The sequence below is a fragment of the Portunus trituberculatus genome, chromosome 12 (genome assembly GCF_017591435.1).
Source record: "Portunus trituberculatus isolate SZX2019 chromosome 12, ASM1759143v1, whole genome shotgun sequence".
Lineage (NCBI taxonomy): Eukaryota > Metazoa > Arthropoda > Malacostraca > Decapoda > Portunidae > Portunus > Portunus trituberculatus.
Genome location: NC_059266.1, coordinates 232,501 through 250,000, shown reverse-complemented (window position 1 = coordinate 250,000; position 17,500 = coordinate 232,501). Strand labels below are relative to the sequence as shown.

Sequence of the window (17,500 nt, the reverse complement as noted above, 5' to 3'; positions counted from 1 at the left end):
TCGTCCAATAAGAAACAGGATGACCAAAACACGCCTTTTAGTGTCTGACTGTTTCTAGAGGGAGTGACGTCACGTGGGTAGAGGGAGGGTAGGGTGGGGGGTGTACACGTGTCACCATCTACTGTCTTGCCAGTGTTTCGAAGCTTCTGAACCTTGGACATGCTTCATCCATCTGTAAATATCAATGGTTATGTGATTGTTATAAAAAGGAATGTTATATAAAATGTGAACTTACAATACATATGAAGACAAAGGGAAGTGGTGACCGAGAGGACAAAGGAACAGGAAAAGAAGGGAGAGGAAGACAAAGGGAAATGGTGACTGAGAGGGCAGAGGAATAGAGAAGAAAGGAGAAATGACAATATCTAATTTAATCTTACAAAACTTCACCTAACTTTACCAAACTAAATTTAACCGCTTCAATACTGGGACACGTTTTTACCTAAAGATTTGTGTACGATTAGACCATTTTATTTATATTAGGAAGGGTCTATGGAGGTCAGAAGATTAATGGCTACAGTCTTCACTATTTAAATCCCTACATAAGTTTCTGAAGCTGTATAAAATCACCAAATTGTCAGCAGAATAAATATGGTAACGGGTCATGATACTGAAGGACTTAATCTAACCTAACCTAACCTAACCAATCCTAACATAACCCAGACCAACCCAAACCAACACCAACCTAAACCAACACAAACCCAGTCCAACCCAACACAACCAACCCAGCCTAAACCAACGCTACTCAAACCTACCCAGTTCAACACAAACCCAAACCAACTCAGACCATCGCAACACAGCCAACCCAACCCAAACGAACTCAGCTCAAACCAAATTCAACCCACCCAACACTGGATACGGAAAGACAAAACGAGAGGAGAGGAGGAATGTGACTCAGTGTTGCATCAAAATTAGTCTTGTTCTCCGCAGTGTAGTAAGAGAGAGAGAGAGAGAGAGAGAGAGAGAGAGAGAGAGAGAGAGAGAGAGAGAGAGAGAGAGAGAGAGAGAGAGAGAGAGAGAGAGAGAGAGAGAGAGAGAGAGAGAAGCACAAAGGAACTCAAGGGATGAACACGCAGCAGCAGACGTGTTGCCCCATATGTACCTGTTTTTGAAAAGGGAGTGAGAGTAAAAGAAACGGATTATTAGCATAGGAAGACGAGGAGAGAAGGAAAAAAGAGGAGAAAAGGGAAAAGGGAGAGTATAGAAAATTAGTACAGGATGACGCGTAGAGAAGAAAAAAGGAGAGAGGAAAAGGGAGAAGGGAGAATATAGAAAATGAAAAATAATAGACAGAAGAATGAAAAGAGAAAAGGAGAGCATAGAAAAGTGAAAATAAGAAATAAACAAGAAGAAAGACCAAAAGAGAAAAATGAAGAGAAAAGAAATGTAAAAAAGGAAAATAGAAAGGAAGGGAGAGCAGAGATGACGGAAAGAAAATAAAATAGAAGACGAGAGGAGAGAAGAGAGGAGAGGGAAGGAGAGGAGAGAAGAGATGAGAGGAAAAACGTGCTTTATCTTCCTTGCTTGGGATTGTACGCAGAAGTGAGAGAGAGAGAGAGAGAGAGAGAGAGAGAGAGAGAGAGAGAGAGAGTTGGGTAATGACCGATAGTGCTTATTTATCATTTTGTTACCATGTCATCTTTCCGTCTCCCTGTCTCCATGTCAGCAACTCTCTCTCTCTCTCTCTCTCTCTCTCTCTCCAAAAACTACACCAGGTTTCCTCGGCCTTGACCTAACACCTCTCTCTCTCTCTCTCTCTCTCTCTCTCTCTCTCTCTCTCTCAGCACACACACACACACACACACACACACACACACACACACAGAGGTTCGTGCGCGCGAGATTATCGTTCAGTCACTCCTACAAGAAAAGAATAAAGAAAAAGAGTAAAAAACTAAAGCATCTCTTGACAGCTATCTCTCTCTCTCTCTCTCTCTCTCTCTCTCTCTGATGCGTAATTTAATCTTATTCCTTTATTTGTTATATTTCATTTATTATTATTACCATTATCATTACTATCATGAGAGAGAGAGAGAGAGAGAGAGAGAGAGAGAGAGAGAGTTGTAATTAGACACGTAACTTTAGTGGCATAGTTAAGTCTAATTAACTTTACTAAGCCTTGTTGTCTTCCTCTCCTTGTTTATTCTGCTATATCTATCTATCTATTTATTTATTCATCTATTCTCATTGCATTCACTTATTCATTCATCTTCAGTCTCCACATTAGTTTCAGTTTTGTGGTTCACATATTTCAAACTGATCTACAAGCCACGCCCCCCCTTTTTATTATTCTTCCTCCTGTTTGTTTGAAAAATCTTGCTATTTCTCGTCTTTTTTTTTTCTTACATATTTTCATACATTTTCAATTGCCTTATCAATCAGCCTTGCCTTGTGTCGATTTTGGAAGATATTAAAAGTTGATTCGTTTCCCTATAAACACCTTTTTAAATATGTACAAGACTAACGGATATGATTGAAAATAGAGATAAAAAATAAAATTAAATTAACAACTGCGTATTTTAATCATCTATACATATCGTTCATTTGTTAGAAGCTTTAAAAATATGTATAAAAACTCTTAAGAGATAACTAATGTGTATTTATTATTCATCTATATGTACAATTAATTGTTATGAGATTTAAGAACATATATTAAAAACTATCAACAATAACAGCTGTGTATTTCAATAGTCTATACATGTTTATTTATTAGAAGCTTTGAAAATAATCACTGCATGTATTAATCCTCTATATTTATCTTTAATTTGTTAGAAGCTTTGAAAATATATATATATATATAAAAAAATCAAGAAATTATCATTGCATGTATTAATCATCTATATTTATCTTTAATTTCTTAGATTTCAAAATACTTAATAAAAGACTCTAAAGAAATAACCACTGCACATCTATTCATCTTTCATTTATCACAAGAATTGAAAATAATGTATAAAAAAAACTTTTAAAATAACAACTGTATATTTAATCACCTATTTCAATTTGTTAGAAGTTTTCAAAATAATGAATAAAAACTCTAAAAATAACAACTGTATATATCAATAATCAGTACGTATATTTTATCAATTAGGTTTAAAAATAATGTATACACAGAAACTTTGAAAAATAACAACTGAACATTTTAATCTACACAGATCTTTTATCTATTAGCTCTGGAAAATAACGTGATATTCATAAACTGACCTAACTTTAATAAAATATTCAAGCAAAACTAAGATGATCATACTTAACCCCTTCAGTACCAGGATGCGCTTTCATATTCATTCTGGTTACTATTTGGTGATTTTTATACAGCTTCAGAAACCCATGTGGGGATTACAATAGTGAAGACTCTGGCCATTAATCTTCTGACCTCCACAGACCCTTCCTAATACAAATAAAATAGTCGAATGCGTCCCAGTACTGAAAGGGTTAACATCTCTACATATAAACTTAAAACACACACACACACACACACACACACACACACACACAATGGAAGTCTTAAAAGGACCTAATTTATAGTTTAGCTCATGACCACAAACCTTTTTCTTATGGTAAATGCTAATGTTGCAGGTACAAGAGGTGTTAATAAGGTCAGCGAGCTCTCTGTGACCTTAGCCTGATAAAGTGGGGGGGTTGGTGACCTCGCAAAGGCCACTCAATGCTCACTTGTCTGCCTCTTGACCCTCCCTGCTCAGTGGTCACCTTCAGTAGCGCCGTCTCCTGCTCTGATTCACTCACTAATAAGATTGCTATTATTATCATCTGCTTATTTCTATCTAGTCATGCATCTGTCTACCTGTCTATTTGTGTTTACTTAGTTGTGTGTTTGTCTTTGCATTCATGTGTATCTGTGTTTATGTATCTTGTGTATCTATCTATCTCGGTATGTGTATATTTGTCTTCTATTTGTCTATCTATGTGTCTATGTATCTTCTATATATATCTTTCTATGTATGTGTATATCTATCTGTATATATGTGTGTTTGTGTATTTGTGTTTCTATCTTTCTATTTATGTGTATATTTATCTCTCTATCTGTATGTTTATGTATTTGTGTATCTATCTATTTCTGTATTTATGTGTATATCTATCTGTCTATCTGTTTGTTTATGTATTTAAGTATCTATCTATCTGTGAATTTATGAGTATATCTATCTGTCTATCTGTCTATGTGTTTATGCATCTGTGTATCTATCTGTCTGCATGTGCACCTATCTATCTATTTGTGTATTTATCTGTACAATCTATCTATATCAAAATTTTACATTTATGTATCTATTCATCTGCCTTTTTACTTGCTTACCTACCTATCTATCTACGTATCTATCTATCTTTCTATCTATCTATCTATCTATCTATCTATCGACCTATCCAGATAATTTGTCACGAGAAAAAAAAATGGAAAGCTATTTAATACATAAAAATACACATAAGTAACAACATATATACTTAACAATACATACACATACATATGCATACATACAAAAATATATAAGTTAAATGAAACCAAGGAGTAATTCCCGTAATATGAAAAAATAATAATAATAATAATAATAATAATAATAAAAATAATAATAATAATAATAATAATAATAATAATAATAATAAACTGAAGCATTAAACAAGTTTCCCCTTCATCTTTTGTCACGCAAAAGAGAAAACGGAAGCAATGATAAAACCTTAGTGTAAAAAGAGGGATTCAAATGACACTATGAGGTAAATGGCGAAGTATCACTCACTGCAGCGCGTTCGGTAATCGTAATGTTAATCGTATCATGTTTTTGTCAGTCTGTCCTCGAGATTTGGGTCAGACAGAAAGAAAATGGGGGATAGGGAGAGGAAAAAGGAAGAGGGGTGGCTGCGAGTCTATTTCTACGTGTAAATGCGTATGTATGTGTCAAAATGTGACGCTTAGCCCTGAATTGTCTGTAAATGGAAACTACATCACTTGAAAGAAAATATAGAAAGAAAAAAATAAAGAAAAAGGGAAAGAGATGGGAAAAACGGATATATGTAGAGGCAGACACAAAGATGAGAGAGAGAGAGAGAGAGAGAGAGAGAGAGAGAGAGAGAGAGAGAGAGAGAGAGAGAGAGTGCACACACACACACGCGCGCGCGTGTGTGTGTGTGTGTGTGTGTTTTGCCACCTGAACACACACAGGTGCACGGATATAGCCTGGCTGAGGTACCTGTCAGCTTCACCGCAGCGTTTGTAGTTTCGTAGCCTTCCTTACCCTGCCTCTGTTCACCCTCCTCCATCCACCCCACTCCGTCTCCCAAGCTCTCCCCTCCTCGCCTCACGTCCCTTTCACCTTCCTCCCACACCTGCATCACTCAACACACAGACACACATACACACAGAAGGTTGTATTCTGAAACACTTCTATGCCCTCCTCTACATTTAAAAGGCTTTAGTTGAAGGTGTTTTTATGGTTCTAGTGACATATGAACACGATTTCTACACTTTTGACAGGAGAATGACTCTTCAGAGCGAGGCTAAACATATCTTTTGCGTCTGAAAATAGTCGCGATGAGAGAGCAGAGAGTTTCAGAATACCACTGTCAGGAATGTTAATGTTGGTAAAGGTGCCAGGACTGTATCGAGTTGAAAGGAGGGACCAACTTATGAGAACTTTAGATAACTTTAGATCCTCCTTTAGGTGCGGAAATAAAACTTGCGCCCCCGGGTGGGCTCGAACCACCAACCTTTCGGTTAACAGCCGAACGCGCTAACCAATTGTGCCACGGAGGCTTGCAGGGAAAGCAAAACTGTGCTATTGAAATCTCAACATTACTCCATGAATTTAATTTTGGTCCAGTTTGCATGCAAGTCCACTGAAGGAAACTTGAGGAGAGAAAACAGTGAATAGACAGGAGAAAAAGCGACAGCAGAGTGGAAGGAGATCTGAGAAGAGATGAGAAGGGCAGCGTAGGGAGGCAAGGGTGCAGGGACGCGTGTGTGGAGAGCTGCACATAGATCAGGTCACTGTGGAGCCACACACGAGCCGCATCACGCCGCCAGGCCAACTCCTGCAAGCCTCCGTGGCACAATCGGTTAGCGCGTTCGGCTGTTAACCGAAAGGTTGGTGGTTCGAGCCCACCCGGGGGCGTCCTTCTTTTAGCAACAGTTTATCGGCAGCCAATAATTAGCGTCACGAAACTTGGCAGGGAGGGAGTGTGGGGCCTGCAGTGTCAGCCGCCCTACTCTCACCGCGACAACTTTCAAGGCCACAGAGATGACTGACCGGTTCCTCACGAGTGTTTCTCCCGTTTATAATGCAGAAATCTCGTTCTTATCTCACCAGAACTGCAAAAACACACTTAAAAACCTGTACAACATATTAAAAAGACCTGTAGTCTGACACACTGCCCTCTCATCACGACTGTTGACGGCCAGAGATGACCTGCCAGGTTCTCAAGAGTCAAGAGCGTTTCTCCAGGTAAATAACGTAAGAATTTGTTAATCTGCCACTCGAACAGCAAATACAGCCTTGGAATCCCGTGCAACTTCAAACTAGAGCCTTTTGAGAGTGGTAGAGGCGCGTCGCAGTAGTGTTCCAGAGTGAGGGTCGGCGAGGGACGGTGGGGAGGATGAGGGGAAGAAAGTGACGGTGCTGCAGTGACTCACCCGACTCAGGGACTCACGCCGACCACTTTCCCTCCTCCCCTCCCTCCCCTCCATTCCCCCAACTCATTCCCCATTCCCTGCCTCCTCCCCAGCCCATACCACAGCTCATTATCGGCAGTGTGTGTGTGTGTGTGTGTGTGTGTGTGTGTGTGTGTGTGTGTGTCAGACGTAAAGAAAACATACTTAGATAGTTAGACACGACCAACTCTCTCTCTCTCTCTCTCTCTCTCTCTCAGTGCCAAGAAGTTATGACAAAGCCACAAAACCAAACTAACGATTAAATTTTTCCGCAATCGTCCTTGTCCTACACACACACACACACACACACACACACACACACACACGACATAAATTGGCGTGAAAGTCGTCTAAGGAACCTGATCTGAATGCATGACTCAAAATATCACGTCTCTCTCTCTCTCTCTCTCTCTCTCTCTCTCTAGTATCATGTAACAGCACAAATACTCAAAAAAAGCCAATCGAACTAAAATATACACGATTAAACCCGATATAAACACACAACACTAAACAAGTCCTTCTAACAGTGTTGGGAAGGAAGAGGTGACGTGGCGCTGGTGGGGTGAATGGAACGGACTTTGTGATAGGCGGGTTATGTTGTGCTGTGTTATGCTGAGTCAGTGGGGAGGTTTGAGTGATTAGATAAGGGTATGGGTGGGTAGGTATGTGAAGTGTGTGTACTGTATAGGTAGGTTTGGCTAGGTTAGGTTAGGTTAGGTTGGGTTAGGTTGGGTTGGGTTGGGTTGGGTTGGGTAAGGTTAGGTTAGGTTAGGTTAGGTTAAGTTGGGTTGGGTTGAGTTTCGTTAGGTTAGGTTGGCTTTGGCTAGGTTAGGTTGGGTTGGGTTGGGTTAGGCTAGGTTAGGTTAGGATGAGTTAGGTTAGTTAAGATGAGTTGGGTTGAGTTAGGTTAGGTTAGGACAGGTTTGGTGTGGTTAGGTTGGGGTTGGGGTTGGGTTGGGTTGGGGTTGGGTTAGGTTGGGTTGGGGTTGGATTGGTTTAGTTGTGTGTCATAGTTTTGTTATTTTTTCTACGTGTTGTGTTGTTTTCTGTTTTCTTCTCGTTTGTGGCGTTTTTTCTCTTTCTTCTTTTTCTTTTTGATTTGAGTTGGGTGTGTTTTGTTTACAGGGTATGTCATAGCTTTCTTCTTTTCATTTTTCTTCGCTTTTCTTATTTTTTTTTCGCGGTAATTTTTTTCTCTATTCTTCTCCATCTTTTCTTCTTCTTCTTCTTCTTTCGTTCTTGTTAATTTTCTTCTGATACGAGAAAAATAGACATGATTTTTATAGGAACTACCAAAACTTTCATCATCATCTTCGTTTTCATCATCATCTCCTCCTCCTCCTTCTCCTCCTCCTCCTCGCGTATTCCTGAAGGCTTGACAAAACTTCCCTCTCGTTCTTGATACTCTTAAGACTCACGAAGCTGCGGTGTTCAAGTAACGCTCTCACCACTGCAGCACTATCCCGTCCCTCTGTCACGTCCCGCTCTCACGTCACGCTTCCCTGCTGAGTTTCTGTCCTCGTAAAGTGAAGAGAGAGAGAGAGAGAGAGAGAGAGAGAGAGAGAGAGAGAGAGAGAGAGAGAGAGAGTAAAGGATAAAAAGTAAATGAGTTTGTAATGTTTTGTAGTGATTTGTTATTGATGTGTGTGTGTGTGTGTGTGTGTGTGTGTGTGTGTGTGTGTGTGTGTGTGTGTGTGTGTGTGTGTGTGTGTGTATGATAACTTTCTTTGACCTGATTCCTGTGTGTGTGTGTGTGTGTGTGTGTGTGTGTGTGTGTGTGTGTGTGTCGTCTTAATGTCACAGTCTCACTCATATTCTTTTTTCCTCTCCTCCTCCTCCTCCTCCTCCTCCTCCTCCTCCTCCTCCTCCTCCTCCTCCTCCTCCTCTTTCTCTTTCACTTTCTTGTCCCCTACTGTATCCTCCTCCTCCTCCTCCTCCTCCTCCTCCTTTATGCACCAAGATTAAGAACAAAACTACCACTACCACTACCACTACTACTACAACTACCACCAATACTATCATCACTTCCACTTCCTCCACCAATACGAGAAGAATATTATCACCACCACTGCTACTTGAGACACGGGGAGAGCAAGGCACGAAAGTAAGTGGGACTACTTTAATACAGTGAAGTGAGGCGTTGCTGCGTGGATGGCTCGAATCAAGAAAAACACGTTAGAAGCAATGGCGAAACAGCGAATCCCACAGAGAGAGAGAGAGAGAGAGAGAGAGAGAGAGATAAGGTCAGTTGTTATTCGGTCTCCATCAGGCCAAGCAAAGGTCAGGTGTGGTCATTGGCTCTCAGACATAAAAGTTCATCTGCAGAACGATTAATAAGGTCACGAAATGAGAGAGAGAGAGAGAGAGAGAGAGAGAGAGAGAGAGAGAGAGAGAGAGAGAGAGAGAGAGAGAGAGAGAGAGAGAGAGAGAGAGAGAGAGAGATATTAACCCCGAAACTTATCTCTGCGCCCTCTCTCTGATGTGACGACAACGAACCACATAATTAACGTAACGGAGGCGGGATTGAAAGCGTAACAGGTGGTGGAATGTGACGCGGCACTGTGACGGTCTTGTGTGCAGCTGGGTGTTGTGACGTGAGACCTGCAATACTGGTGACTGGTGTAACTTGCAGTATTGGTGACTGGTGTTTAACTTGCAATATTGGTGTGACTGGTGTGTAACTTAAAATATTGGTGACTGGTGTAACTTGCAATATTGGTAACTGACGTAACTTGCAGTGCTGGTGTAACTGGTGTGTAACTCTCTCTCTCTCTCTCTCTCTCTCTCTCTCTCTCTCTCTCTCTCTCTCTCTCTCTCTCTCTCTCTCTCTCTCTCTTCCCTTCCTTCTCTGCATTTGCTTTAACACTAACCAAAGAATTGATTTATCTATTGAAACTCTAAGGAAATCAACAAGCGAGGCAGTCTATCATCTATCACAGGGGCTGATCAGTAAGCAAGGCCCGGTGTGAGGGGGACGTGGGCTGAATTATTTGGCCACTGCATACTAATAGTTGTTTCCGCCTCTCCTTAATTTGGTCAACATTTGCCACGCGCTACTGTAAGTTATTGGAAGTTTTCAAGGGTATCTTTTTTTATCTACAGTGATTTCAATAGTGGTTTTACAAGGCTATTTATTACTCGTTCTGCAGGCTCGAGTGAAGATATTGGGATTCTCAAGGGTGTTTTTCTGGTGCTAGTGGGAGTTTAACGAGGGTTGTGGTCATATTACAGACTCTAGTAGATGTTATTGAAAGGTTTTGAAGTTGTTATCATGATTTTTACTGATAGACTGATAAGAGTAAGAGGAATTTTTCCAGGGTATAGTGAATGTTATTAACCCCTGCAGTACTGAAACGCATTTTACCATGACATTTGGGTACGATTACACGATTTTATTTACATTACAAAGGGTCTATGGAAGTCAGAAGATTAATATCCAGAGTCTTTACTATTTTAATCCGTCATATACGTTTCTGAAGCTGTACAGAATCGCTAAATAGTAGCCAGAATGAATATGAAAACGCGGCATGGTAGTGATAGGGGTTAATAAAGCTTCTGTTTACATTACAGGCTCTAGTAGATGTTGTTTGGGATTTTAAAGCTGTTATCATGATTTTTAGTGATGGAATGATAAGAGTAGGAAGAGTTTAACAGCCCTAGTGGATGTTATTAAGATTTTCAAGGGTGTTTCTGTAATTGTAATGCTAAATAAACAAAGATACAAAGATTCCACACTTACACAGGCTTTAGTGGAAGTAAACATATATGAGTAACTTACAGTTCATGATTTGATTGATCTGAGATAACTAATAAACGTGTGACAAGCTGTAGTGGATGTTACTGGTGGGTTCTTAATGCCGTATTCATGACTCCAACAATAACCCCTTCAATACTGGGACACATTGTTACTTTGAGATATAAGTACGATTGGACCATTTTATTGACATTAGCAAGTGTCTATGAGGTCAGAAGGTTAATGGCCACAGTCCTCACTATTTCAATCCCACACATGAGTTTCTGAAGCTGTGTGAAGCCACCAAATTGAAAGCAGAATAAACAGGAAAACGTGTCAAAGTACTGAAGGGGTTAATATGTTTCTGAGTGTCTTAATCCCTTCAATACTAGGACACATTATTACTTTGAGATATGTATACGATTAGACCATTTCATTGACATTAGCAAGTGTCTATGAGGTCAGAAGGTTAATGGCCACAGTCCTCACTATTTCAATCCCACACATGAGTTTCTACAGCTGTATAAAACCACCAAACAGTAAGCAGAATGAATATGGAAACGCGTCATGGTACTGAAGGGGTTCAATGATCCCAATGACGGTGTAAGAGGAATAGTAGTAGTTTAATGGAGTGTAGTTGATGTTATTGGGGTTTCTAGTTAAAGTTCAACAGATTTCTTATTTGTAGCAAGACTCTGGTTCATGTTATTGTAATTGTTGGAGAGTTCTTGTGATGCTGGTGATGGCTGGTGAATCGCCTAACAAGGGCAAAGGAAGCTATTAGGATTTCTTGAATGAGGCTCAAACAAACAACAAAACAACAAAACAACACAACAACAATTTATATTCACAAGCCTGCCAAGAACGAGAGAGAGAGAGAGAGAGAGAGAGAGAGAGAGAGAGAGAGAGAGAGAGAGAGAGAGAGAGAGAGAGAGAGAGAGAGAGAGAGAGAGAGAGAGAGAGAGAGAGTAACCATGCAAGGACAAGCACGAACCAAAGATATCCGGTTTGAAGCAAAGGAGGAAGAAAAGGAGAGGAGGAAGGAGGGAAGGACAGAAAAGATAATAAAATAATAACAAGTAAAAAGAACACAGAGAAACAAACGTTCATGCCTCGGAGAATGGATCGAGCCTCGGAAATACCCACACTAAAACACATCCGTTTAAGCAGGCAGGCTGATGATGATGATGATGATGATGATGATGATGAAAATGATAATGATAATAATAATAATAATAATAATAATAATAATAATAATAATGATAATAATAATAATAATAAAAAGATCAAGAACAAGAAAAGAAGAACAAGAAGATGATGAAAGAAAGAAAGAAAATAAAATGAAGAAGAAAAGAAGGAAAAAAAGACAATGAACAAGAACAAAACAATGAAAACAATAAAAATAATAACAAGAAAAGATGAACAAAACAAACAAAACAACACGAACCAAGAATAGAACAACAACAACAACAACAACAACAACAACAAGCACAAAAAACAAGAAAATTCAACGCAAAACCAGTTACATCTTTACTGCCAACATGCAATCTCATCATTCTCCCCTCCCCATCCAGATACACCCCCTTCCCTGCACACCTACACACTACACCCCCATCATCCCCCTTCACCCCACCCGGACACCCTACAGACTTACACCTCCTTGCATTCCTCTCTACACGTCTACACCCCTTCATTCCATTTCACCCCATCAAGATACACCGCTTCCCTGCATCTCTATAAATCTACACCCCGTTCTCTATTCACCCCATCCACATACACACCCCTTCTCTTCACATCTACTCTCCTTCATCCATCTCTTCCCCTTCCTCATTCACCCCATCACCCCTTCAGGATACCTTCCATTTCCTTCACCGTGACACCCCTACACCCTTCCTTATAAACTCTCTCCCCATCACCCCCATCCACACATCCACCTTTTCCCTTCACCCCCACACACCTGCACTCCTTCACTTCACCCCATAATTCCTCTCTCTTCTGTCTCCCAGGTGAGTGATGTTGCCGTGTGGTGACTTAGTGGTGTGGTTTGGGAGTTGTGTGGTGACTTACTGGTGTGGTCTGGGAGTTGCCGTGTGCTAGTCAACAAGAGAGCTGCCCTGTGTGTGTTGCTTTGTGTTCTCCAGCATTTTCCGTCCCTGTTGTTGTTTACTGAGGAAGGAAGAGGAGAGATTGTCTATGCTTGAAAGTAAGTGTGGATGTGTTGACTCCCTGTACGTTTGGAAGTGTGAATGAGATAGTGAATGAAATAGAGAAGAGAAGAATGAAAGCAGGATTGGCCTTCTTGGTATCACTTTATACTTCCATATTCTTCTTTATCCTCCCTCACTATCAGTCATCCCGTCTTCACCCCATCCAGATATCCCAATTCCCTTCACCCCCCCATCCCTTATCTTCCCTCCCTATCCTGTCTTCATCCCATTAAGACCGACCTCTCCCTTCCACCAATACACCCCTTCTGTCCTAATTTGTTATTTGAACCTTGGCTTATCACAAATGGCCGATAACACACACACACACACACACACACACACACACACACACACACACACACACACACACACACACATTCCTTCAGATTAGGACACAGAAGCACAAGGTGAGTGTAATGCCTAAAAAGATGGAATGTTTTGATAAAGGGCATTACTTGAAAGCGTGTCCTTATCTCTATCTCGATCTCTACCGGTACTTGAGAGTTTGTCTGTCTGTATGTATGTAGGTATGTGTGTATGTATCTCTCTCTCTCTCTCTCTCTCTCTCTCTCTCTCTCTCTCTCTCTCTCTCTCTCTCTCTCTCTTTCGTACAACAACAACAACAACTACTACTACTACTACTACTACTACTACTACTACTACTACTACTACTACTACTACTACTACTACTACTACTACTACTACTACTACTACAAGAAATTTTCTGAATGAATTAATTATGATAAATCTATTACAGATTAACTATGCATGAACTAGATCAATTAATTATGTAACCAATTTATCAACTCACTCACGCACTCACTCACTCACTCATTCACGCACTCACTCACTCACTCAAGCACTCACTCACACACACCTACGCACTCATTTACTCACGCACTCACGCATTCACTCACATATCTCCGTAACTCTTGTCTCTCCCCGCCTCTCGTCTCTGCAGGTAAGGCCAGAGTGACCCGCCTTGCCCCTGTTGGCCAATCAGGCGTGTGTGGCAGGAACAAGTAGGGATTAAAAGGTCACAAGACTTAGACCGAAAAAAAATAAAAATAAAATGAAATACTTAGTGTGTTTTGCAAGTTTACGAAATATTGCATACCTACACAGAGAGACGCGCCCACAGACACATGCATACACACAAACACACACCGAAACTAACTCAATCTAACCTAACCTAACTTGACCTAACTAAACTAAACTAAACCTAACCTAACCTAACCTAACCACACACACACACACACACACACACCTTTCATATGCACCAATACAAGCACACTTTTTGCACTTTTTTTTATAATGAACACTTTAATTAACTCTACGACCTAATTACGTGCCATTACAAAGCACAAATGACTCATACTGCAAGGTAAGTTCAGACAGATCTCATTTTCTTTGCCCTGGTCATCCAACTGAGGCAACAGCAAGGCATAAAGTTCAAAGATACATTGAACTTATGTCACGTTCCCTCAGTCTCGTCTCCTGTGTATCTAGGGAAGTTTTTCAAGAAGATGAAGAAGAATTTTTTGGGGTGGTTTCAGAGATTTTTTAGGGATATTTCTTGAGGTGTGTTAAAATTTGTTCTTATTTGAATGTAGTATAGGGAAGTTTTTATGTGGCATTAGAGATTTTACTAGGAATATTTCTTGATTTGTGTTATGATTTTCCTTATTTACATTTATTCTAAGAGAGTTTTTTTTGGAGTTTTCTAGTGATAATTCTTGGTGTATTAAAATCTCTTCTTTCTATCAGTCTAGGGAAGTTTCAGAGTAGCTTTAGGCTTTTCTAGGGATATTTCTTGGTGTGTGTTGAGATTAATGTTATTTCCATATTGTTTGGGGAGATTTTTGTAGTTTTGGGTATTTTTAAGGATCTCTTTGGGGATATTTCTTTGATGTGCGTTGAGGAGAAAAAGGAAGAGGAAATTCTTGCCCTCTTTTTTCTTTTCTTCTCTTCATTCGAGGACAAACACGTATATCTATTTCTATTTCTTGATTTTTTGTCGCTCGAGTAAAGAATAAAAGATGATTTATATCAATTTCTTGTTTTTTTTCCTTCTTTCATTCGAGGAAAAAGAGATTATTTAACTTTTCCTTCTTGCTCTTCTTCGTATTTTTCTTCTTTTTTTTCTTTTCTTCTTCTTCTTCTTCTTCTTCTTCTGAAGTGAAGTGAAGTGTAGAATTCATAATCTTGTTCCTATTTCTTCTTATTCCCTCTTTTTCTTCCTCTTCTTCTTTTAGGATCATACGAAGTCAAACGGTAGTAATCCTCTTATTTCTTCTTTTCTTCCTCCACATCCACCCTCCTCCTCCTCCTCCTCCTCTTTCACCTTCACAATCCCTCCATCATCTTTTATTCTCTCCTGTTTTCGCTCCATCATTTTCCATGACACAAAGGTTCTTGCATTGAAATCAAATTGCATAACTTTTTTTCTCTCTCTCTCTCTTAGACTTGGGAAGACCCACAAAGTTCCCGCGCGCACGCACACTCACACGCACTGTCCAACCTTAGTTTATTCTAAGAAGGATTTCCTGTTGCTCTTACGGGACAAAATAAACAAAAAATTAAGTTAAGTTGATAATGTTTGGGTATTTTTGCGTTAGTCATCTCTTTCCATGACGCAATCTTCCAATATCTCTCTCTCTCTCTCTCTCTCTCTCTCTCTCTCTCTCTAGATGAAGTAACACATGATGGACCTACCTAATCATCTCTGTGGCCTCTGAGAACGGTCGAGATGAGAACAAAGCTTTTCAGAATACAGATCTCTCTCTCTCTCTCTCTCTCTCTCTCTCTCTCTCTCAGTAATTGCATCCATCTTACTCACAAATCAACCAGCCATTCAGTACTTACGTAAAGAGTGCGGTAGTGAATAGATAAGAGCGCCAATCACCTTACAGCGGTATTAGAAGTGTCAGCAACAAGAGCTTTTTTCAATGTCAGCTGCTCCTGTTGTCTGCCTGCCTGGCGTACGACAATTGCCAAAATCCCGTACTAAAGTCACCCACAACGCCACTTATCTCGACTTTTACCGTACCGAAATATGATCTGTGTATAATTTAAAGTTTTTGGAGTCTGTTTACACGTTTTTTAATTGGAAATGAATGAAAATTTGGAAATTCGTCTTTTTTCCAGTCGCCGGCAACGAGAGGCACCGCGCGGCTTTTAAGAAGAGGGAGAGCCAGAGAGCCAGGCAGTGTGTCACAAAGTATCAGTGAAGGAACACGTCACTCGCTACATCTCATCATGGTCGGCTGGGGATACGCAAAGGCAAATGGTAAGTGAACGCCCATCCACTACTCGCTATCCTTCACCGGGGCCGGGATAGGAGAGGCGGAGGTGAAAGTACACAGAGACAGTACATTCTTAGGTCAGGTGCTCCAGTGAGCCCAGCCAAGGTCAGGTCAGGTCAGGAGAGACCTTTCTGCTGGCTAATCTTGAGGTTTTAATGTCTATTCTTCTCTTTTTTTCACGTCTAGATTATTTTAACGTGGGAAATTAAATATATGCTGGAAAAACTAATAAATGTAATGATATTTGGATTAACTGTGTGTGTGTGTGTGTGTGTGTGTGTGTGTGTGTGTGTGTGTGTGTGTGTGTGTTACCAGTGATAATTGTAAGAAAAAGGTGTACTTTTGTTTACGACATTTAATGGGGTTATACAAGTGTTTGTGAGGAAGGAAATGAGATAGAGAAGATAGGAAGAAAAAAGGAGGAGGAGGAGGAGGATATGAGATGCGTTAAGAGAGGAAGAGATAAGATAACGTGGAGGAGATGAAGGAGGAAGGGAAGATAGAAAGAGAAGCAGGAAGAAAGAAAACGAAGGAGAGAACAGGGAAGAAAACGAAGGAAAACCAGAAACAGTAGGAAAGCACACACATTTCAACACGTAAGTAGTAGTAGTAGTAGTAGTAGTAGTAGTAGTAGCGACGGTGATAGTGAAAAGAAAAAAGAAAAAATTGAACAAGAAAATAAGAAATACCAGTGAAAAAAAGAAAGAAAAGAAAATGTAAGTGAGGCAGAGAAAAGACACGCAAAGAAGAAAAGATCAAGAAATAAAAATAGGAAATTCTTGTACCTTTTCTCTCTCTCTCTCTCTCTCTCTCTCTCTCTCTCTCTCTCTCTCTCTTGTCAGGGCGGTAAGGGTAATGAGAGACAGACGGCAAATTTCTGTACAGTCAGCGTGTGTGTGTGTGTGTGTGTGTGTGTGTGTGTGTGTGTGTGTGTGTGTGTGTGTGTGTGTGTGAAGGTTTGTTTCATTTGTTCATTTACACTTTCCTTGTTTATATGGTTTGTTTACAACTTTGGCCTCTCTCTCTCTCTCTCTCTCTCTCTCTCTCTCTCTCTCTCTCTCTCTCGTGTCACTAAATAATGGGTGCTATCAGTCATTTCTTATTACGCCTGCTCTCTCTCTCTCTCTCTCTCTCTCTCTCTCTCTCTCTCTCTCTCTCTCTCTCTCTCTCTCTCTCTCTCTAATGGCTTCCACTTATTCATTTCCTCCGAAAATTGATACATCACGAAGAGAGAGAGAGAGAGAGAGAGAGAGAGAGAGAGAGAGAGAGAGAGAGAGATAAACAAACACACACACACACACACACACGCAAACTCACTTTTCTGTTGACATTTAGTAATATTTCATTCGTTTTGTATATTTTTTTTCTTTTTCTCTTTCTCTTTCTCTCTTATTCCTGTTATTTTTCCTACTTCTATTCTCGGCTTTCTCTGTTTTTCTATTTTTATTCTATTTTGCTTCATTTCATTCATTTGTTGATTTGTTTCCATCTATGTCCCTATTTGTTGTTGTTGATGTTGTTGTTGTTGTCGTCGTTATTGTTGTTGATGTTGTTGTTGTTGTGATTCATAGCTGCATGACTTCACATACGTATATTACTCATAACA

At 40.1% G+C, this 17,500-nt stretch overlaps 2 protein-coding genes, 1 long non-coding RNA gene and 2 other non-coding genes across 7 annotated transcripts in view; 3 read left to right on the top strand and 2 right to left on the bottom strand.

Moving 5' to 3' along the window:
- The window catches only part of LOC123502897, a 25,042-nt gene extending 21,350 nt beyond the window's left edge, over window positions 1-3,692 (bottom strand). The window contains exons 1-2 of one of the 3 annotated variants that reach the window (XR_006674259.1): window positions 3,543-3,692; window positions 1-172 (exon numbers count right to left, since the gene is read on the bottom strand). The exon at window positions 1-172 is cut by the window's left edge and continues 305 nt beyond it. The gene's annotated coding sequence lies outside the window, so the exon portion shown is untranslated. The remainder of the gene's footprint in view (window positions 173-3,542) is intronic. The other 2 variants (XR_006674258.1, XM_045252187.1) reach the window with 2 other exon arrangements.
- Window positions 3,693-5,681: 1,989 nt separating this feature from the next.
- On the bottom strand, window positions 5,682-5,755 carry Trnan-guu. The gene has a single exon. It is a non-coding gene; the product is annotated as a tRNA-Asn (tRNA).
- A 284-nt stretch (window positions 5,756-6,039) lies between these two features.
- Trnan-guu lies at window positions 6,040-6,113 on the top strand. The gene has a single exon. It is a non-coding gene; the product is annotated as a tRNA-Asn (tRNA).
- Window positions 6,114-8,384: 2,271 nt separating this feature from the next.
- Window positions 8,385-17,500, top strand: part of LOC123502896 — a 30,545-nt gene continuing 21,429 nt past the window's right edge. The window contains exon 1 of the long non-coding RNA XR_006674257.1: window positions 8,385-8,437. This is a non-coding gene — a long non-coding RNA (uncharacterized LOC123502896). The remainder of the gene's footprint in view (window positions 8,438-17,500) is intronic.
- Window positions 15,523-17,500, top strand: part of LOC123502895 (carbonic anhydrase 2-like) — a 22,983-nt gene continuing 21,005 nt past the window's right edge. Inside the window, exons 1-2 of the mRNA XM_045252186.1 lie at window positions 15,523-15,570; window positions 15,737-15,878. Of these exons, the coding sequence (XP_045108121.1) occupies window positions 15,538-15,570; window positions 15,737-15,878 (175 nt within the window). The 5' untranslated portion in view covers window positions 15,523-15,537. The remainder of the gene's footprint in view (window positions 15,571-15,736; window positions 15,879-17,500) is intronic.